The sequence below is a fragment of the Sinocyclocheilus rhinocerous genome, unplaced genomic scaffold, assembly GCF_001515625.1.
Source record: "Sinocyclocheilus rhinocerous isolate Xijiao unplaced genomic scaffold, SAMN03320098_v1.1 scaffold5064, whole genome shotgun sequence".
Taxonomy (NCBI): Eukaryota; Metazoa; Chordata; class Actinopteri; order Cypriniformes; family Cyprinidae; genus Sinocyclocheilus; species Sinocyclocheilus rhinocerous.
This window is the reverse complement of record NW_015636846.1, coordinates 130,283-153,499: the sequence shown is the minus strand read 5'-3', so window position 1 is coordinate 153,499 and position 23,217 is coordinate 130,283. Positions and strand designations below refer to the sequence as shown.

The 23,217-nt window shown below is 35.1% G+C and overlaps 2 protein-coding genes across 5 annotated transcripts in view; one reads left to right on the top strand and one right to left on the bottom strand.

Annotated features, from left to right (window-relative positions):
- Positions 1-8,189, top strand: part of LOC107748209 (synaptotagmin-like protein 5) — a 23,009-nt gene extending 14,820 nt beyond the window's left edge. The window contains exons 10-17 of one of the 2 annotated variants that reach the window (XM_016562923.1): positions 902-967; positions 1,135-1,313; positions 2,961-3,063; positions 3,160-3,321; positions 3,422-3,530; positions 4,121-4,253; positions 4,367-4,575; positions 8,038-8,189. In XM_016562923.1, the coding sequence (XP_016418409.1) occupies positions 902-967; positions 1,135-1,313; positions 2,961-3,063; positions 3,160-3,321; positions 3,422-3,530; positions 4,121-4,253; positions 4,367-4,575; positions 8,038-8,180 (1,104 nt within the window). In that variant the 3' untranslated portion in view covers positions 8,181-8,189. The remainder of the gene's footprint in view (positions 1-901; positions 968-1,134; positions 1,314-2,960; positions 3,064-3,159; positions 3,322-3,421; positions 3,531-4,120; positions 4,254-4,366; positions 4,576-8,037) is intronic. The other variant, XM_016562924.1, reaches the window with a different exon arrangement.
- Positions 8,190-11,217: 3,028 nt separating this feature from the next.
- On the bottom strand, positions 11,218-22,825 carry LOC107748210 (sushi repeat-containing protein SRPX-like). 3 transcript variants are annotated; one of them, XM_016562925.1, is made up of 10 exons: positions 22,645-22,825; positions 16,756-16,803; positions 16,183-16,374; positions 14,896-15,072; positions 14,674-14,800; positions 14,337-14,458; positions 13,302-13,481; positions 12,851-12,984; positions 12,032-12,153; positions 11,218-11,747 (listed from the first exon to the last, which is right to left on the bottom strand). In XM_016562925.1, the coding sequence occupies exons 1-10, from the start codon at positions 22,709-22,711 to the stop codon at positions 11,570-11,572; spliced, it is 1,347 nt and encodes a 448-aa protein (XP_016418411.1). In that variant the 5' UTR covers positions 22,712-22,825; the 3' UTR covers positions 11,218-11,569. The 3 variants fall into 3 exon arrangements, with proteins under 3 accessions (XP_016418411.1, XP_016418414.1, XP_016418413.1); XM_016562928.1 differs by having other exon boundaries at positions 16,475-16,803; positions 22,645-22,688; XM_016562927.1 differs by lacking the exon at positions 16,756-16,803.
- Positions 22,826-23,217: the final 392 nt, after the last annotated feature.

Below are 23,217 nucleotides of genomic sequence, written 5' to 3'. Positions count from 1 at the left end.
AAAAAGGAGCCGTTTTTTATTTTTTCTATTTTCAATATTAGGCTAAATCAAAAAATGAATGAACGAATGATACACGGATACGATATGTCAGTAAAGAAAATAAGATTTGAACTTTACTTAGTATGAAATAAATGTATTTTAAATAATTACTTTTTAACTAGGAAAATCTTGCTCTGTGCCATAGCTCTCAAATCTTACAAGTCTTCATGTAAATTCGAATGTGCCTTGTAAAGATGTATTGTGCCAGAATTGACATCTATTGTATGGCTTCAAAAGACCTATAGACTGCTTATGGTGCTTTTTGTCATTTTTGGATGCATTCAGCTCCAGTTTTCATTCAATGTTATTATATGGAATGGAGTAGTGATGCGTAATTTTATTTTTATTTATTTTTTACGTAACACAGAAACAGAAATTAAAGTTTTCATTTAGCTGAAAAACGAAAACTGCCTAACAAATTTTAAAACACATTTATCTGTTGTAGCTTATCCATGTTGTGTGCACCAAATAGACACTGACATGGTTAAAACACATCTTCTGAGAAGTGCTAATTAAACACCAATGTTCTAAATCATTTTTTGCTGTTTGAGTATTTTCAATTGTCTAAATTTCAGTGCATCACTAGAAAAGAGCCGTGTGAATGTTCTGCTAAAACACTCCCTTTATGGAAGAAAAAAGGTCAGATGGGTTTGAAATTACATAAGGGTGAGTAAATACGACACAGTGTTCATTTTTGGACTGTGACATCTACAAATAATCAAATGTGAAAAAAGCTCCTTCCTGACTCCAGCAATCTGTCTCCTGTCATATTATCTCTGTTTTTCTTATTCTACTTTTCTGCTCTGTTTTTTTCCTGCTATCAATCGTCTCTTCTCTCTTTCTCTCTCATGTCTTATTCTAGTCTTCCACACCTGCCTCGGAGAGAAAGTGGGGTTTCCTTAATGTACCTGACTCAGATGCTGACACTGTGAGTGTTCGGTGTGTGTTTGAGTGCAGATGTGTGTCTGTCTGTTGCTCTGTTGGCTTCAGTTTCTCTCTCTTGCCTTTCTGTACCACTGAAGAGTCAGGCGTACACTCAAACACAAGCTTGTGAAAGATGCACCCCCAAAGACTCTGCTTATGTTTGCTCTCCAGACCAGCATCAACAGTATGATGAGCGTGTACAGTGAGACGGGGGACTATGGCAACGTGCGGGTTTCCGGGGAGATCCTGCTCAACATCTCTTACAGCTATAAAACAGGGGCACTCAACGTGCTCGTCCGCGAGTGCCGCTGCCTAGCAACCGGGGATGAGAGGAGACAGCGCACGGATGCGTAAGGCCACACACACACACCGCTATAGACTTCACTTTGAGCCCTGGCAGAGCATCGCATGTATTTGGGATATATTAACATTTGATTTATCTCAATTAATTATTTTATTAATTAATTTAAAGGGATAGTTCACCCAAAAATTTAAATTCTGTTGTTATTTACCCACAAGCAGTGTTATTTTAGTATTATTTTTATACTATTATAGTATTTATAATAATAATGCATTAGCTTTTATTTTCATAATTGTAGTTTTCATTTTAATTTTAAGTTTTAGTAGCTTAGTTATGTGCTTTTGTCATTTTTATTGGATTTTTAAATTCTATTTAGCTTTATGTATTTTTCTTTTTTCTTTTGGTTTTAATTTTAGCAATTTTAGTACATCAACTTAAAGTTATTTTATTTCAGTTAGTGGCCAAGGTAGCAGTTCTAATTTTCATGTTTTTTTTGTTTTTTTTAGTTTTTCATCAAATAATTATATATTATTTTATTTCAATTAATGAAAAAACATTTTAATAGCTGATTTTCAGGATAATTATTGGTAATTTAATAATTTAAACTTCAGTATGTTCCTCAAAAAGCCATTTGCTTTTATTTTCATAATTTTAGTTTTTATAAAAAAAAACTGAAACAGAAGTGGAAAGAGGAGAGATAAAAAGCGATACTTATGTCCTTTGCCGGTGTCCCTGCCCGGTGGAGTCGCACGGTAGAGTCGAATATCATATATATGTGTATATATATGTATATTTTATTTGAATTTTAAGTTTTAGTAGCTTAGTTATGTGCTTTTGTCATTTAAAAAAAAAAAAATTATTCTATTTAGCTTTAATTTTCTTTTCTATTTTGGTTTTATTTTGAGTAATTTTAGTATATCAACTTAAAGGTATTTTATTTCAATTAGTGGCTAAAGTAGCATTTCTAATTTTCATTCGTTTTTTTAATATTATTTTATTTCAATTAATGGAAAACATTGGTAATTTAATGACTTAAATTTCAGTCTGTTCCTCACATTAGAAGATGTGTATGTAAACAAGGTCAAATTTTTGTCATTTTTATGTTTATTTTTGGGTGAACTACTCCTTTCATTTTAATTTTATCAGTGTCCTCCGGAAGCCTTCTTTTACTTTAGTACTATTAAAATTGTTTTAAATGGTACAGAAATGCACCTCAGTCCAGTATCCATTCATATTCTCATCTAAATAAATCGACACAAAAAATCGAAAGGATTGTGATGAGGATTGTATGATTTTTGAATATTATCGGTCTTTAAATGCAAGATATTTAAAATGTACCATAAGTATACTTGTAATAGTTCTTTTAACACAATCAAATATACTTCAGTATATCTTTAGTTGAACTTCAGCACTACTTCCACACAATTAAAGTGCATTAAGCACAAAATTAGTTGTTCACAAACACTTTTTGTTTTCTGTCATTAAAAAGGAACCAAATGATTTAACTCAATAGCTATAAGATGAATCACTAATTATTGACATTGAATTATTTTAGTCCTTGACCGCTCTAGATTCATTACATAACTTGTATAAAGTTGTTTATTTTGTGTATCAATTTAAAATATCGATACAAAGGTATCAGAGGCTGGTATTGTACAAAAGCAGACATTTTGGTATTGTGTGTGTGTGTTTGCAGCTATGTTAAAACATATCTCCTGCCAGACAAGTCCCGTCAAAGCAAGAGGAAAACCAGCATCAAAAGCAACACCACTAACCCAGTGTTCAATGAAAACCTGAGGGTAAGAGGACGTTCATGTCTGCCTTACAAGGTTTTGTATTGAGAGCGATGAGATATTGATTTAAAGGCTCTAATCTGTCTCTGTCCCTCTGGATAGTACGTGGTCAGTTACTCTCAGCTGGAGATGCGCACACTGCAGGTTTCAGTGTGGCATCATGATCGTTTTGGACACAACAACTTCCTGGGGGAGACGGAGCTGACCTTTGACTCCTGGGAGTTTGAAACGCAGATAGAGGAGTGGTTCGCTCTACAGCCCAGGGTGAGCTGAGCTGAACACACACAAACAGAAACAGTGAAAGATAAAGAGGAGTGTGTTGTCATGGATAAGTGTGATACTGAAATGTGTGTGTTTGTGTCAGAGTGAGTCTTATGTGGACTCAGTGATGCACTACAAAGGAGAACTGACGGTGGTTTTGAAGTACATTCCTGCAGAGAGAAATGTCTCCCTGCCTCTGGACCAAGTGCAAGGTATGATTTAAAATTAGAAATTATATTATTTCTCCACCTTTTCATTGTTGTTAAAAAATATGACTTTTATGACAGCACATTACTGAATATTAATATGGCACTCATTTATTTATGGAGTGGTTTATAATTATGATGTTGCCTATCAGTCATAAACAGCTTACAGTTAGATTAGTTAACTATTGCATGGAAGAATAATTTATTATGATTATTAATAGTAATATATTAATTATTTATTGAAAATTTATTTGTTTTTGCTACTTATAAATCACTTTGTTTTAAACATGTTAAATACAATAAAAAGTAGAATATTTATACAGTAAACTTATATAAAAGCAACCAATTAATGTAAATGATAAATAAAAAATGCATAACGTAAATTTAGAAACATTTCATCTATCCATGCTAGGATATCTAATAATATCTATATCTATCTAATATCTAATCATTTTCACAACAACAACATGAGATTGCTTTGAAATTTCCAAAGCAATTTTTATTTTGAATTTTCTATTCAAATAGAACATTTTGAGCTCCTAGAAGCTCTCTGTATATATTACTGGCATTTAATCGAGCTCACTTTTGTTTCTTAGTGAAAAAAGGATTTCTAAAAGGAAAGAAGAAGAACATCACTCTTCCTAAAGGAGGAATGGTGGAGCTGCTGGTTAAGGAGGCAAAAAACCTGACAGCCGTCAAAGGAGGGTCCTCTGACCCGTTTGTTAAAGGGTGAGTTAATTTTTTCTCCATATACAGTTCACTTTGTAAACTCCCACAAACTCTTAACACAAACTCGTACTTCACAAACTCACACTTACAATCCTTTTCTTCTTGCGAACCAGATACCTGCTGCCTGATGACAAGAAAAGCACAAAGCACAAGACCGCCGTGGTGAAGCGCACCGTAAATCCACGCTGGAATCACACCTTCACATACTGCGGCCTGCAGCACAGCGATCTGGACAACGTGTGTCTGGAGCTGACAGTGTGGGACAGAGAGCCCTTCGCCAGTAACGTCTTCCTGGGTGGTGTGCGGCTCGGGGCAGGGACAGGTGAGTCTTTCTTTAGCTCAGCCTTTTTCAGTTTAGTCTTTAACTTTGGATAAGGTCAATTAGAAATCCAGAGTATGTATTTCAAGCTTTGCATTTTCTGCAAACAAAAATGTGTATATGAACCAAACAGAAATCAATATTATATTGCAATATTATAGATGAAAGCCTTTTCAGTTTTCATTTTAATTTTAGTAAATTTATTTTATCCTTTTGTTCATATTTGTGTTATATTATATTGCTTTAATTTATTTTCATTTTACTTTTAGTCATTTTTAATTCAACTTCAGCTCATTTATTTTTTATTTCAGGTTTTTCTTCTAATATTTAGATTTTATTTTACCTCAGGTTTATTTCAATTACTGAAAACATTTTAATAGTTTTGGGGTTAGATTTACTAACAGCTTTCCCCAACACAAACCCTCTTTTAGCATTTTCTAAAGACACACAGTGAAACATTAGAGATGAAAAGGCATGGATACAGGTAATCTGGATGGTTATGACCTGTCAAATTACCGTCCAATATCAAAACTTCCCATCCTATCTAAAATATTGGAAAAAGCTGTCTTGAGACAACTAAGTGCTTTTTTAACTAAGAATAATATCTTAGATAAATTCTAGTCTGGCTTCAGGTGTAGACATAGTACTGAGTCAGCACTCCTACGGGTAGTGAATGATCTCTTACTCATAAGCGATGCAGGGAATCATGCTGCTTTAATTCTATTGGATCTTTCTGCAGCATTTGATACCGTTGATCATTCGATTCTATTGAACCGGCTAAAGCACTTTGTCGGAATCCAAGGAACAGTTTATACATGGTTTGCATCTTATTTAAAGCAAATATATTTTACAGTAAAGGTTGGTAATTGTTTTTTATATTCTGCGCATCTTACCAGTGGGGTACCCCAAGGGTCCATATTGGGCCCTGTTTTGTTCTCATTATATATGCCCCCATTAAGAAGGATTAAAAAAAAAAAAAGGTATTTCTTATCACCTATACGCAGACGACACGCAGATCTATTTGCCTTTAAGACCTAATTGTAATGATTCCTGTGTAACACTTCGTAGGTGTCTGGATGAAGTGAAAGATTGGTTGGCTGATAATCTTGTTCAGTTGAATGAACGCAAAACAGAAATTATGATTTTTTGGTCGCACAGTTTTTAGCAAGGCTGAAAGTGACATACTAGGCCCTTGGACTTGTTATCTACAGGACAGAGTAAAGAATTTGGGAGTCATTTTTGATTCCTCGTTAAAATTTGATAATCAAATAAATACTATAGTTCGGAATTTTTATTTTTTATTTTTTGAGGGCAATAGCGAAATTAAAATCATTCCTTTCAACTAGTGACTTAGAAAAAGTCGTCCATGCTTTCATCTTTTCCCGTTTCGATTATTGTAATGCTATTTATTCCTGGACCTGTCAGACTAACATTGCACGTCTCCAGCTAGTACAAAATGCCGCTGCTAGAATGCTCATGAAAGCTAAGAAGTCTGATCATGTTACCCCACTGTTATTCTTATTAGGCTTGTTACCAGTGCATTACATGATCCAATACAAAGTCTTGACTTATGTTTTTAAGGCATTACATGGAATAGCGCCAGAATATTTGGTAGAGCTCATTATACCATATAATGCAAAATTAATGCTGAGATCCTCAAATAAATTACTATTAACGATCCCAAGAGTGCGTCTTAAATCTAAGGGTGACCACGCTTTTGCTGTCGCTGGTCCAAGATTATGGAACAGCCTACCTTTCGAGGTTAGAGCATCCCATACGTTAAGTTCCTTCAAGTTAAGTATTACTTAAAGTCATACCTGTTTTCTCTGGCATTCTAACTTTTTACTAGGTTTATTTATCATTGATGTTATTGTTGTCTTGTTTTAATTAAGTCCTTCTTCTTTTTACATTATCTTAACTTGTGATGTACAGCACTTTGGAGCTACTGTGTAGCCTGAAAAGTGCTCTATAAATAAATAAACAGAAATAAACAGTTATTTTTGCAACTGACCTTATTATATAGGCTTATGCATTTTTCAGATGCAAAATTTGTGGGAGGAGAGCATTTAAAGTCAGTTACACAAAATTCTCAGGTTCTCTCAGGAATAACAGTCATGCTTGTTTTTTCATTTAGATCATCTGCTTCTTTACCGTTGCTTCCTATCCCTGCTGGATTCTGATAATAATATATTTCAAATGATATTTCCCACATTAGTAGGACAGATTTTTATATAATGCTTTTACTGTGAAATGTTCTCTGACGCAAATTAAGATAATCATTCAGTCCCAAATGTTCTTGAATACAATTTCCACTGTAATGTTCTTTCCAAACGTTTCCTTAATCATCATCAATGATGCATGAAGTGCTGCGCTACTTTGTGCAACACATTTTGTAGTCACGCTGAACTAATTTACTGTTACAAATATGTTTTATGCATGTCTTCACTCACTCACTCATGATCAGATCATTTGTTTTCTCTTTGATGATTATGCATTAAAGAGGCCAAATTCTACACTTTTGCCATATTTATAATCAGCAATGGTACTTCAGGTTTCTTGCATTAAAATCAGTTTACAAGACTAATTTCCACACTTTCTGGCCATTTAATGAAACTATTTTTGCAACTGTACCTTTATTTGTCTTGCAAATGTATATATAGTATATTGACTTCTTTTTTTATTCTAAATATTTCAATATTTCTAATTCAAATAAATGTTGTTCTTTTGAACTTTCCATAAAAATATTAAGCAGCACAACTGTTTTCAACATTGATAATATGATGATATTAAAAATGTTTCAGGATCAGGATGTTAGAGTGATTTCTGAAGGATCATGTGACACTGAAGACTGGAGTAAATGCTGCTGAAAAATTAGCTTTGCATCACAGGAATAAATGTAATTTTTAAATTATATTAAAATAGCAAACAGTTATTTTAAATAGTAAAAATATTTAATAGTTACTGTTTTACTGTATTTTTAATCAAATAAACACAGTCTTTGTGAGCATAAGAGACGTCTTTCAAAAACACTAGTGTATTCATACATTCATTCATTCATTCATTCATTCATTCATTCATTCTTCTATTCATCCATACATCTCCACGTCATCTATCTCCTAAAATGTTTTCAGGAGAATAGTTGTAAAACCATTATAAAAACCATTATGTTTATGCATATTTTGTTTTTGACAAGATATTTTTTGTAAAATTGTTTCAAAATAGCCAAATGACAGCAATTTTCATATTTCTCTGCGATACACTAAATGGGCTCTTTGATGTGAATTACAGCCGAACACACACACAAAAATGACCTAGCTAGCCACAATACGTATATTTAATTTCTTTAAACGACTGTTTGAAATTTTTCCCCTGCGAGGGTCTGACATATAAGCAGCACGACTAAGATTTTCTTCTCGTTTTGATCTTGCATACAGAGCAGTTAACTGAGCTGTTTGTGACCTGCAGGTCTGAGTTATGGGAAGGAAGTAGATTGGAACGATGCCTACGGGGAAGAGCAGCGGCTATGGCAACGCATGATTGACAACCCTGAGGTCCCGCAAGAGTGCACCCTGATGCTGCGATCCAGCATGGCCAAGAGGAAGACATAGAGAGAAAGAGGGAGTGTTTCCCTGGCAATACTCATCAAATCCGGTCACCTCTAGACACTTTAAAGTGCTCTTTATGTTCTTTGGCAGTACTCACCCTACCCAGATTCTCATTCCAACAGGCATATGCACCCTAAATTCTCAAGACAAGTATATATACACACATATGCGCCTCTAAGGTCCTATTTACACCTGGTATTAAGATCCATCTTGACTGAGACAGATTGGCATTTATACCTGATGTTAACATATTTCTCAAATGTGTCTCTTGTGACCACTTGGGATCGGATTTCAAAGGAAAGAAACTCTGATTTTATGTCTACATACATCTTTTATGTCAGTGCAGTACTGTATGTTGTTAAAGCACAAAAAAGTGAAAAAGGGAAGAGGAAAAAGTCTCTCCTAAATACATTTAAATTTGAATCTAAGCACAGGCATAAAGTTTAAAGCTGCTTTCACAATTATTTTAGTCGAGTACCTGTATTAAGCACCCTTCAAAAGTGTGTGCTTCAAAAGATGTTGATATCAGGCTTATTAAAGAAATGTTTTAATTGGATGGTTAATTTTAAAGCTACATGTAACTAGTTTTCTGCCGCAGTGGATGACGGGCAGGTGTCCTTCACTGGCCTGTCTTCATTTAGCACTGACAGCTTGTGATTGAACCGCTGAGATAAATCTCATACCAGGTGTAAATGGTGCGAAACACTACACTCCAACCCAGGTGTGATTATATTTTAAACCAAACGCTCGCTGGCCAGAACTGTGAATAGCACATGAAGACTATTTCAAAAGAGCACAGTGAACATGATCAACAATCAAAGGTCACATTTGTCCTGTAAGAACAAAGCACAAAAGCACTTCCTCCAAACACACACAAAAAAATAAATCCAATTTGCACAGATAGCACCTGCATATAACGCTTGCACACATGAGACCAATGTACTGGATGTGATCAGTCATTTCTATGAGCACATTTATATAGACATGCATAAAAGATGTTATGATAATCGTGTCAGATCTGTCACATACACATAAATTTGGCTAAAGAGAGACTGATGCTGATTTAAATTTCATAGCTAGTTTTACCAGTTTCAATGTAAAAACAGAATTGTGGTGTAAAAAAAAAAAGAATATCTGAGGTCAGTGTGATTCATTACATTGAACTAGATTTACAGTTCCTCCAAGAAATTCCAATGTTTCTGGTAAAATGATAGTTGTAAACCCAAATGTAGAGTAGATAAAGTGGGAAGATTACATTTCTATGAGACTAGTCACAATTCAGCATGCAAATATTAGTAGATTATTTCATCTACCACTGATCTATAACACCCTACTCCAAAGGAAGAAAAAAAAGCTATATAATATAATTATAACCAAAAACACAAAAAAACTAAGACTAAAACTATCTATAAACATTGAATTTATAGCCGAAAAGAGAATAGAAATAGAAAAAAAAGGATCACAAAACACACACATATCGCATAAGCACCATGCCTAGAGCCCCTATATTGAGTTTTGAGGCGAGTTTAATAGTTAATTCCTCAGTTGATCCTATTGAGCCGTCATGTCACTGTGAGGTCTCCATGAATAATGTGTGCACCCCCTTTATACCTATAGGTGCATCTCAATAAATTAGAATGTCGTGGAAAAGTTCATTTATTTCAGTAATTCAACTCAAATTGTGAAACTCGTGTATTAAATAAATTCAATGCACACAGACTGAAGTAGTTTAAGTCTTTGGTTCTTTTAATTGTGATGATTTTGGCTCACATTTAACAAAAACCCACCAATACACTATCTCAACTTTTTTTTATTGGTCTTATGGAGTATTCTAATTTGTTGAGATAGTGAGTTGGTGGGTTTTTGTTAAATGTGAGCCAAAATCATCACAATTAAAAGAACCAAAGACTTAAACTACTTCAGTCTGTGTGCATTGAATTTATTTAATACACGAGTTTCACAATTTGAGTTGAATTACTGAAATAAATGAACTTTTCCACGACATTCTAATTTATTGAGATGCACCTGTAATACTTTTGTTAGCATCAGTCAAGTGAATAGACCTTATAGACAACTTACTGTTTAATAAATTGAGAGATTTTGTGGCATGTATATGGCTCAATGTTTGACATCCAAGTGTTATCATGTCTAATATTGTCTGAAGCTGTTTGATTCACAGCATGTTTGGTGTATGTGTGCTGTTTCCACTCTCTCATCAGGAAGAAAGTGTTTAGGACTGTTCTGTACTGTACTGTACTTTATCTTCTTCAGAAAGAGAATAAACTATTATTAAACAACTGTTGCCGATTCATTTCTCTCTCTTTTTTTCTCTCGCCTTAATTATTATTTGCAGTTTTCTATATTTCTCACTCTTTCTACATACACACTTGCACACAAACATAGATATGTTTATATATATTATTTGAAAGATGTCTTCTGCTCACCATGGCTGCATTTATTTGATCAAAAATACAGTAAAAATGCGAAATATTATTTCAGTTTAAAATAACTTTTCTGTTTTGATTTTTTTTTAAATTTAATTTATTTCTGTGATAGCAAAGCTGAATTTTCAGCAGTCATTACTCCAGTCATCAGTGTCACATGATCCTTCAGAAATCATTCTAATACGCAGATTTGTTTGTCTTTTTTTTTTTTTATCTCAACATTTTTCCTTTTACTATGTGACAAAAAGGTCACTTTATATACTTTGCCCTCTTTACTTGTATATAAAGATGTGTAAAAAAAAATATCCACAGTGGTCTACAAGAGTCATGAACATTTCTAGTTTTTCACATGGCAACAAAATAGCTTCCACTGACTTACAAAAGCTTTTAAATATTAATAAACAGATAAATAAAAAATATACTTAATATATCATTCTTATAAGAAATTTTAATAAAACCCTACACCAAAATACTTTCAATAATGTTAGCCTTCTCCCTTTTTTACCACTGTGACATTTATACGTCATTCCATACATAATAAATTGAAAACATATTTATCATAACTCTATTGTACTCAATTCAATTTGAGCATATTTATTTAACAAACCAGGGAGCCAAGATAAACATGACTGGCATTTTAAGAAAGCTGAGTCCCATGCTCTCAAATGTCAATCATCAAACAGGCCTTTATTGCATTAATATTGCTTTGACAGTATTTCTTAAGAAAAGTAGACCGTCCACTCTGACATAAATAGAAACACCAGACAAATAAAATAGATTAGAGCATCATAAAAAAGACAAACAACAGAGACTCATATTTAGAGATGTGTGTGCATGTATGTACGTTTTTAATATGTGATAAGATGTAGCAGCTCTATCCAGACTCTCTCTTGTAGTTTGGTTGGTAGCTTTATAACAGATGTGTAAAAGTGTGTACTGTATATACATCTAGCAGCTCTGTCCAGCCTCTTTCTGTAGTATGGCCTCCTCGGTGCGGAGGGGAAACGTGTCAATGGTGGTAAAGATCTCTGCTGCTGTGATGGGGAAAGTGTAGCGCTGCTTATCCACTCCCTGTTTGTCCAGCAGCACCATGCTAAATGAGTTTTGAGACAGCTGCAGCAGCAACCTGCCCCACACAAACAAAACACACTGTTTACTATTGGGATAAATTCACTACAAGTTGAAATACAAAGTAGTGTTGTATATCATTGTAAGTATTATCAGGGCCGTCCTTTAGGCGGTGCAACTGGTGTGGTCGCACCGGGCCCCACGCTTTGAGGGGGTCCCGCGGCGAACGGACCGAGGGGGGCCCCGCTCCCTACCGCGCACCGGGCCCAGCGTCAGCTAAGGACCGCCCTGAGTATTATCATTGTAAGTGTTGTTAGTGACTGAAATATAGTAATGAAGTACCTGAGTTGTAGAGCCAGTCCTGGAGGGATGAGTCTGTGTCTGATGCGGCCGATCTGAGCTGGATAAACACCCACCAACTCAATCACGGTCACATGTCTCAAGTCCAGACCACACTGGGCATGCTGAACCACACACACACACACACACACACACACACACAATACAGATCATTCCATTTTAGTTGCTTATATATGTATAATCTTACAAAGTATTGTAACATCATTCATCTCTCTCTCTCTCTATTTATATAACAGATGAATCTTACAATCATTTCTATATTAAAATATAATCGTACATCTTAATATTACAGTGGTGGCCAAAATGATTAGAACACTAGTATTTTCACCAGCTAAAAAATGGTTTTAAGTCAGTTATTTCTATCTTTTGCTGTAGTGTGTCAGTAGGAAATATCAGTTTACATTTCCAAACATTCATTTTGCCATTAATTGTAATAATCCAGTGAGATTTTTGTTTGCGCAAGGAGTCTGCCAACAGCCAGCGGATGCTGTAAAAATAATGTCATAAATAGATTTCCTTTATCAATCAACTTCTATTAACTAAATTAAATCAACATTTGTGTGCGTTTAAAGCAGCTTTTGGTGCACTTGCACAGTTTTTCAGGTAGCTTTGCAGGTAGGTTTCCTGAAGCATCTTGGAGATGTTGCTACAGTTCTTCTGGATTTAGTCTGTCTCAGTTTGACTGACTGACAGACAGACAGACAGACAGACAGACAGACAGACAGATAGATAGATAGATAGATAGATAGCACACACACAAATAATATATACAGAATAAAAAGGCAGATATTGATCTTGTACCTGTAAATTAGTCATCTGGAATCTGTAGTAGTGATTGGCAGCTGAGGGGGCAGAGATGATCAGAACGCGGCGTTTCTCATAGAACTGGTCCAGTAATGCAGCAGCAGATCGCACACCAACATTAATATTCATGGCTTTTAATAAAACAAATGATTACGATGTTATTCACCAGAGGGCAGGACAGGAAGAGCAAGATCATGAATTTTACATGAATTCTGAGGTTTAATCTCAGAAGAATAACATAAATAATTCTGTCATGAAAATTCTGCCATCGTTTATTCTAACAATCTGCCTTCAATATTAAATTTGAATATTTTACCTGAATCAGCAGCATAATTCTTTCAGGAATGCTATGTAATCTTACATATAAAGAGGTATAATGTATAATGCAAGGAATTCCTCTAAGCCGATTGCAGGTGTTTGTGAGGTGTTAATGTGTTTTTTTCCGTACGAGCACAGGAAGTCTCCAGGCCAGACCACTCCATGTTAAACTGGCAGACTCTGGCAGCGCTGCCCCTGAGCTCGTAGCCGCCCAGACAGCGGAATTCACACGTGGCCCCGTAATTATCACCAGCACTGTCACATTTCATCCAGCCATTGTCAGGGACAGAGAGAGGAGTACAGCGACGCACTGCAACATGCACACAACACACACGTTGTGTGTCAATGCCAGCATATTATGCAATGTTCTGCAACTAAATAAACTAATGACATTTTTTAGTAATGTAAGAGTAGTTTACCTGTTTTCAAAATGATTCAGCTTTTTCAGTTGCCTACATTATATAATCTGATAGCTACACTATTGCTCAAAATTTTGGACGATTTTTTTGAAAGAACTTTACATTCATTTAGCAAGGATGCATAAAACTGACACATTACAGTAACAGTAAATATATGTATAATGTTACAAAAGATTTCCATTTCAAATAAATGATGCTCTCTTGAACTGTCTATTCTTCAAAGAGTCTTGAAAATAATTTATCACAGTTTCCACTAAAATATTAAGCCGCTTAACTGTTTTCAAAATTGATAAAAAGAAGAAACATTTTTTGAGCAGCACATCAGCATATCGGAAAAAAATTCTGAAAAATCATGTGACACACAAGGCTGGAGTAATGACTGCTAAAAATTCAGCTCTGCCATCACAAGAATAAATGACATTTTCAAATATATTAAAATAGAAACAGTTGTTTTAAAGTGTAATATTTCAAAACATTACTGTTCAACTCAAACCAAGTGAAATAAAAGTGAGCATAAGAGACTTAACAAAAAGCATTAACAAATCTTACCGACCACAAATATTTGAACAGTAGTGTATATTTAAATAGATGTTGCCAAATTTCAAAAGCTTCAGAGGTTTTGTAGCTAACATTTCTTAGATGCTCATAGTTTAACTAAGCACTTTTAAAGAACTGCTTGACTGCATTTTAACTTCTTAAAACATGAGTAACTGGTAGCTTAGAAAGCTAGTTTCAAAAGAACTCACCTCTCACTCGAACATTGAACCTGCAGGTCGCCTTGTTCTCAGCACGGTCAAACACAGTGTATGATAATTTATGATTCCCTTCTGGAAAGTGTGAGCCTGATGGCTTTCCTTTAAGTATAACACTACAACACAAATAAACAGTCTCTTTCTCACAACAGTCTGGATTAGATATATTAGACTGATTAGATTTCAATGTGAATTCAGCTAGAAATTACTCAATTCTCAATTGTGGCATTGAGCGGTCAAATATTTTAGCATAAAGACCTGAATTTGAACTGAATTTGCCCATTGCCATGGTTACTTTCATATATGTTGAGGATAAAACTGCTCCACTGACTCTGTCAGGATGCCGTCTGCTGTGTCTTTTCCCTCTGGTGTGTCCCAAGTCACTTTGGCGGTGAGTTTTCCTGGTTCAGCGGTCTTCTCCTTTATATTAGGACACTTAAAAATTGGGGGATCCACATCTGAAACAGAAAACACCTTTAATGCCTAAATACTATGTCATGGATCCATATCTGTAAATAAAGAATAATGAGTGCTCAATGACTATTTAACCCACCCACGCACACACTGTTGCCGCCGCTCCACGTTCTGCTGCTTTGGCAGGTGGCGCTGTGGTCTCCTCGAAGCGTGTATCCTGGTGAGCAGAAAAACTGGCAGCGGGAATTGAAGTACGATCCGTCTGAACACTTATAACCTCCGTTAGATGGCATGGCCAGTTTAGGGCAGCGGACCTCTGTAAACATAATTCATGCCCTGGTGAAAATTGGTTATCAATGGACAATCACTGCTGTCAATCCAAATCAAACCATGTGTCATACAGCTGCTGATCGACATGTGGCTGGTTGTGAGTAGTGCTAAGTTGTCTTGAGATGCCTTCAGGTTTGAGGATCCAACTGTGACCCTTAATAATCATTTGAGGAATTCATAAATTAAGAAATAAAAAACAAAAATCAACTGAGAATCAGTAAATTAATTGATAAAAATAAATAAAGCAATCAAACTTTCAGCACATGGCTAAACAAATGAATGAAACTGCAATTTGCTAATCAACATAATCAATAATAAAAATGTATATAATAAAGCAAATTTGAAAAATAATTGTAAGTTTACCAATTACTAATATAGAAATCATAATTTAAAAAAATACACTACTGTTCAAAAGTTTGGGGTCTTTTTAAGTATTTTTAATTTTTTTAATAAAATAATACTTTTATTCAACAAGAACGCATTAAACTGATCAACAGTGAGAGTAAGGAAATTTCAAATAATTGTGTTCATTTGAATTTGCTGTTCATCAAAGAATCCAGAAAATTCATCAAAGAATCACAGTTTCCGACAAAAATATTATGCAACAATAGTTAGAAATGTTTCTTGAGCACCAAATCAGCACATTAGAATGATTTCTCAAGGATCATGTGACACTGAAGACTGGAGTAATGGCTGCTGAAAATTTGTTTTTGCCATCAAAAGAATAAATTACATTTTAAAATATATTAACAGAAAACTGTTATTTTAAATTAAATTATTTTAAATTCACAATATTACTGTTTTTACAGTATATTAATCAAATAAATACAGCATTGGTGAGCATTAGAGACTTATTTTTAAAACATTCAAATATGTTACCAAGCCCTTTTAATGTACTTTTAAATGGTAGTGTAAATGAGCAAACAATAAAAAGTAAATAAAAATAACAAAAATGTGTGATTATGTAACGTTTGCAAAATGACTGCAATAAAATATAGAACTGAATATGCACTAATTCATCTTAATCATTGAAGTGAGTCAGCATTCATATGCAATATGATCTTATAACTGAGTTATGTGATTGTCAACGTCAGACCTCTGCAAGCGTAGTTTCCTGACCACTGTTTGCTGGCCATACAGAGGATCTCGCTGCTGCCGTGCATCTCGTAGCCCGTCTTACAGCGGATCTTGCAGCGAGTTCCCAGAACATTCTTATAACGTTCTCCGCGAGGTGTCTGGCAGCTGACGTGACCATGTTTGATTTTCACTGGAGCACACCATGGAACGCCTAGAAAGAGACACACGTTATCACACACGTACGCAAATACACTGAAGAAAGACACTGAGTCATACCAAAACACACATAAAACACAATCTTATAAACTTACCTTGATAACTGGCATCATCCAGACATGCATGGAGAAACATGAACACAGATAAAGTAGCACAGCCACAGAAGAAGAGGAAGCAATCAGAGGCCTGAGGCCTAAGCAGGCAGTCAGAGATGTAGTGTCCTCTGTGTTGTGAATGAATGTGTTCTGACAGCAGCGCTCATGTGTTATGATGTGGTAAGAGTGCTTTACTGAGAGAAGATGGGTTTAAGTTCTGTGTAATGAGTTTTTGAGATCAATATGTGCATTTAATGTAGTATGTCCTTGCGTGTGTTCACCTGTGTATCGCACATCTTCATCATCAGTGTATGGCCAGTATCCAGAGCCTGCAAAACAGTTTAGGACAGCAAAAGCGAGAAAGAGTTGGCATTACCGCAGAATTTCAGATTCAGCTCAGCTAGAATCATTTGTATTGTGAGTGGATGTATTAGAACACAGCAAACCACAGTTTGGTTTTTGTTGTAATATCTTGTTGTATTATTTTTTAGTTCAGTTTGCTAACATATGGAAACCTCAGAATAAAAATGTGTAATTGTATACACTACCATTCAAAAGTCTGTTCAAGAGTTCAAGAGAACTGTTTTCAGGATTGATAATAATAAAAAATATTATTTGAACACCAAATCAGCATATTCAAATGATCTGTGAAGGATCACGTGACACTGAAGACTGGATGCTGAAAATTCAGCTTTCCATCCCAGGAATAAATTACATTTTAAATAGAAAAGAGTTCATTTAAAATGTAATAATATTTTACAATATTAATATATTTTTAGTAATATTTAAAAAAAAATTAGAACACAGCAAACCACAGTTTGGTTTTTGTTGTAATATCTTGTTGTATTATTTTTTAGTTCAGTTTGCTAACATATGGAAACCTCAGAATAAAAATGTGTAATTGTATACACTACCATTCAAAAGTCTGTTCAAGAGTTCAAGAGAACTGTTTTCAGGATTGATAATAATAAAAAATATTATTTGAACACCAAATCAGCATATTCAAATGATCTGTGAAGGATCACGTGACACTGAAGACTGGATGCTGAAAATTCAGCTTTCCATCCCAGGAATAAATTACATTTTAAATAGAAAAGAGTTCATTTAAAATGTAATAATATTTTACAATATTAATATATTTTTAGTAATATTTAAAAAATATATATTTTTATATGTTAAAATATTTCCTTTAATCTTACCGACCCCTATTTGTATTTATTTATCATTTTGTAACTTTATATCTTTTCTTGTTCTTTTTTTTTATCTTTAGCAGTGTGACCTTTTTAACTTTATAAATGTGAGTGTATTTCCTTTTCCAAACTTTCTTGCTATTATATTTGTATTATTATTAATTTATTTTTTACTCTGAGGCTTACATCGCTAACATCTGAAATCTGGGTTTGTTGCATTTATGGCATGGCATGAAATACAACAATGACCCCTGCAGGTAATGTAATGAATTACAGTGTGTCACATGGCGATGCAGTGAAAATGGCAGCCACATAAAATAACATATAACACTATATTAGGATAACATGCTTTGCATGGAAGGACTAGATGGAATAGATATTGGCATGGCTTCATTCAGAGATCAGACTAGTAGCTGCTAATTTTACATTGCTTATTTACTTTGAATGTCATGACAGAAGCTCTTTTACAACAGTCAACGTGTGATTTCAACTTCCATCAACCATGCTGCAGAAAATTAATGTTCTCCAACAGAAATAGGTTTCGGCGTTCTATTCCATCTAATTCTGTGACTTGTACTTACTGCAATCTGAAAGTAAGTGATCCAGAAACTTAAAACAAGGCCAGCTTCAAAAAACATGGAAAACTCCATTACCCACAGATTGCCCTCTTAGACTGGGATCAAACACAAAAAACAAGAGCCTGCATTCAGTGCATATAAATTGATTCTGATTCGCTTTTTTATTCCCTCTAGTTCTGTTCTTTTGTCTCTTGTGTGTGTGTAAGTGTGTGGATGGCAGATCACACAGCAAGTTAGATCAAAGCTCCCTCTGATGCAGTAACAAGAACTCAAGAGACTCAGCACACACACACACACACACACACATACACACAATGTTAATGCAGAGCTAGAGGCGAATCATGACAGGACCACAGTTTTCCAACTTCTATCATGGAAAACACTCCACAGAGATCATGTGTGTAGGTGTGTGTGTTTGCTCCATATGGCAGATAAGTTTTCCTGTTCCATTCTGTTAAGCTCAGCAGAACGTTGTGTAACCCAGAATACTCATTGACTTGGCTCAGTTTCTCTCTCTCTCTCTCTCTCTCTCTCTCGCTCTCTCTCACACACACACACACACACACACACACACACACACACACACACGTATAAATAGGGAGTTTCCACTTAAGAAAACTTTATGGTAACTAAACCATATAGCTTCTGCAGCACCTACTGTTTTACACCAGTCCTGAGGATCACTAAAGATTTCACAACTTCTGCAATGTTTAGCTTAAAAACGGCTCACTCTTGGATGGACGTTCTGCAGTCATTAGTCATCAGAAAGTAAGATCCCTTAGGCCCCCCTATGTTCAGTGTCTGCAACAGTTCCAGCCTCACAGATTCACGACTCCTATGTGTGTGGAAGTTAGTTAACCTCATTCTACAGTCAGGTACAGACTAATTATGTTCTTATCCAACTATCAGCCACCGCACAATGGCCTATCAATCGTCCAGAACACCTTAGCACAATAACAGTTCTCTAGCAAACATCCAGATCTATTAAAGTTTGTCTTGATGAACTTTCCGATGGTTTTACATCAATGTTTAAATAAAGCCACAACAACAGGGTCAAATTCTAAACTTATGATCTTTTTTCTCTCATATGCAACAAGCTAGCTCACTTAAAAGATTTTTGTAAATAGAGCTACTGATTTATCACGTTAGTCAAAACAATTAGTTCAGACAGTTTGAATAATTCACGTTTGAGTATGTGGGTATTTTACAACTACATAAAAGCACATGCAATTCACTGATATTAGTTCTCAAGTCAGGACAGTGTCTTAATCTTGTAACATGTGTTCATGTTTTAGCCAGCATGAGTCTGTGTTTGTGTTCACAAGGCCATAAAATACACAAACACAAATAGCCACCCAGTCTTTGTGAATAAAAAAAAAAAAAACGAAATGTTGTAAAACGTCATTTATTTTACTGACGTTTACTTTACACATGCAAATAAAGCCAATATGTGAGTCTGACGATCTGTTGTACTCATAAATTGGACCTCCAGTGCATTTACAAATTGACTTCTGGACCACAACCACAACCTAAAACCCAATGGCATGAGCCACAACCTCACACAGTTAACATTTTACTGTCGTATTTCCAGTCGTGATTAACTCTAACGGTCCTCGAAATGAAGATGAATTGGTAATTTAGCAATTAGTTCACACAACCAAAACACATGCATCTCTGCAGCTTCTTGAATTGTGTTTCCAGCAGCACAGGAAGTTCACGTGTCTGAGCGAGTCCAAGCAAGGCTCTTTGCTTTTTTAATGAATTCTCTAAACAAAAAAATCTTGGACAGAGAAACCAAAGGTTTGAAGGGATTTATTCTGCTTCCGCTGGAATATAAACAATGTTTTCTGGAAGCAAAGTGTACTTGTTGTTCTTACTAATATACACAACATACTCCAAAACGAGCCCCCTTACCAGCCTGATACAAACTTCCGCTGGAATATAAACAATGTTTTCTGGAAGCAAAGTGTACTTTTTGTTCTTACTAATATACACAACATACTCCAAAACGAGCCCCCTTACCAGCCTGATACAAATATAAACCAGATTAAAATGCTACAAACACCTCCGTGTTGATTTTAAGATTTTGCTCTTTGTATTTAAAGCTTTACATGGTTGTGCTCCCCAGTATATTTGTAATCTCCTCATTCTGCATTCCACCTCTAGATCTCTTCGGTCACCTAGTCAATTTCTTCTCTTAGTCCCTCGTTCACATTTTAAAACTTTTGCCGTGGCAGCTGCTAGGCTCTGGAACAGTCTTCCCCTCCACATAAGATCCCCTTCTATTTCTATGTTTAAATCCTCTTTGAAAACTCATTTTTATTCTGTATGTTTTAATTCTGTTTGAGGGTGTAAAATTGTATTTGTCCCTTTGTTTGTCTTGATTGGGTATGTTTTTTTACTTTGTTTTATATTTGTTGTACAGCACTTTGCTTGCAACTCCTGTTGTTTTTAAATGTGCTTTATAAATAAATAAACTAAACTAAACTAAACTAAAAGATCTTATGATTTAGCTGAATATGTGACATGAGGCTGCATACACATCAGGCATCAAGCAACCATATCTGGCAATGGAAATGTGGACATAGCCTCCAGCTCTGAACACAAAAAGATGTTTTTCCCCCTAAAATGTGAAAAATATCAAAACATCAGAGTCATATTTCCAAAAATCTGATCCAGACCCCATGCTAACTGAAGATGAAAAAATAAAAATCATTCTGGCAGAGGTAGACATAGCTATGTAGCAGTGTGACAAAGCCTGAGGGACAGCACAACACCAGCATATTAACATGCCTGATGATTTATTACTAGTTGATCCAGATTTTGCATGCAGAATTTCTGTAATGTAAATCCAATGTCACTGTATCAAATTTTGATGATTAATATTTTATTCTGTTGACTTGAGACTTAAGTGAGCAATTTATTTGAGATGTGAGATTTGACTTGGCCTCCAAATGACTCAACAACACAATCAAGAAGAAATATTATCCTCTTAAGTAGGCACTTAAAAATTATTATATGTACAGTCCCTATCTTGCTAACTTAGAGGATAATGAGGAAACTGGTCATTTATGAATGTGTAAGGTATTAAAGATCAGAATGATCTAAATGAGAGGTTAATTAATATACTGTTAATTTTAAATTTATTTATTTATTATTTATTAACCTTTATTTAACCAGGTAAGTCAGTTGAGAACCATTTCTCATTTACAATGACGACCTGGCCAAGAGGCAGCATAAAAAGCAGGTACAATACAATAAAAAACATAATAAAGTTACAAATAACACAATTGTAAACAATAACATATAAAAACAAACAGATAACTAAAAACAAGTACAATGGTCTTGTACTATTGACTGAATTAAATTTTTAAAGGAAGAGAGCGAGATAAATGAACTAAGCTTTAAAGTCTGTTGCAGATGATTCCAATCATATGCAACAGAAAACTGAAAAGAGCAACGACCAAAGGACGTACGGACTTTAGGTATGTAGAAATTAATGAAACTACTAGAGCGCAGATTATGACTTGTATTATGAATATTAAGAAGTGACTGTAAATATAATGGCGTTTTCCCGATAAGAGTTTTATAAATGAACAGAAACCAATGAATTTGTCTACGAGAATGAAGAGAAGACCAGTTCAATAAAGAGTACAAGTGGCAATGGTGAGTGTTAAATGAAGCTCCAGTCACAAAGCGGATTGCTGCATGGTAAATAATATCCAGTTTATGAAGGAGAGTTTTTAAATGTGCATGGTATTAAAGATTAAAATGATCTAAATTATTCAAATATCATATACTCTCAATGAATGAGAAATAATAGCTATATATAGCTATTATATACTATATATAGTATATAGCTATATATAGCTTTAAGACTGGACATGTCTGCTTCTTTGGAAATATTGCAAATTCTGACAGTCATCCCATCGCTTTGTTGAGACACACTGCTGACCCACTTCCAGAAGACGTTACATTATTTATGTCATTAATCACAGACTCTTTAAAGACGATGCATTCAAAAGATGTGTCAGACTCAACAGTATTGAGCAGATCGTCCGGGAGCGCAGTGTCCTAGTGGTGACAAGTCATCAGTGCCTTTCATATGAAAGAGTTCAGTGTATTTTCCCTGGATTTAGGGAACTTACACCCCCCCACCAAACAGCCCCAAAAGCGTCCACGTAAACACTCTGAGCTCTGTTGTAATATAGCCTACTGTGCCTAATACAGGAAAGCTAGCAGAAACAGCATGGGAAAACTCATAGACGCACAAACACTTTATTCATTCTGGTGTTTGCTTAACTCTGCATTAGTTTAATCAGTCTTGCTCAACAAACACATTTTGACTTATCAAAGCTCACAGCGCGGGACTCAACAGGAACCGTTTGGATGGGTCTCTTACCGTCATACGCGAAACTCCCGGACAGCTGAAGTCCCACTATCATATACACACACATCCAGTTGTCCATCTTTAGGAAGTCCAGGAGCTGCTGGGACACCTCGGGTGCATTCCTAGGCGAGAATCAAGAGCACAAGCCCGATCCCGCCTCCTCTCCAGAAATACGAGAGCTCTTCATCCAGCGCGAGTGTGCGCACAGAACGGCGCGTGGACAGTTGGCTCTACATGAATAAACTGTGTATGGCACTGTTATGAGTGTTTATTACAGCGACACCAAAAAGTAGGCTAAAAGTGGGACACTTAATTCACAGCTAAATTGCCTTTTTATTATTCATGATTTAATTTTGGAGATCAATTCAGAATTCTTCTTGTAGGAGTTTTTTGGTTCATTATGAGATTATGAGATCTATTATAGAATTTGAGATTTAGGTAGAGTGTAATAGTTTAATCCATCTAAGAGCCTTATAGGCCTACAGCTAAACACCTCAAAATCCAGAGTGAGAGGACATTGTACTTCATAATTTCTTCACTAAAGAAACCAACACACTTTTTCTTTTCTTTAGCAACAGCTCTTGA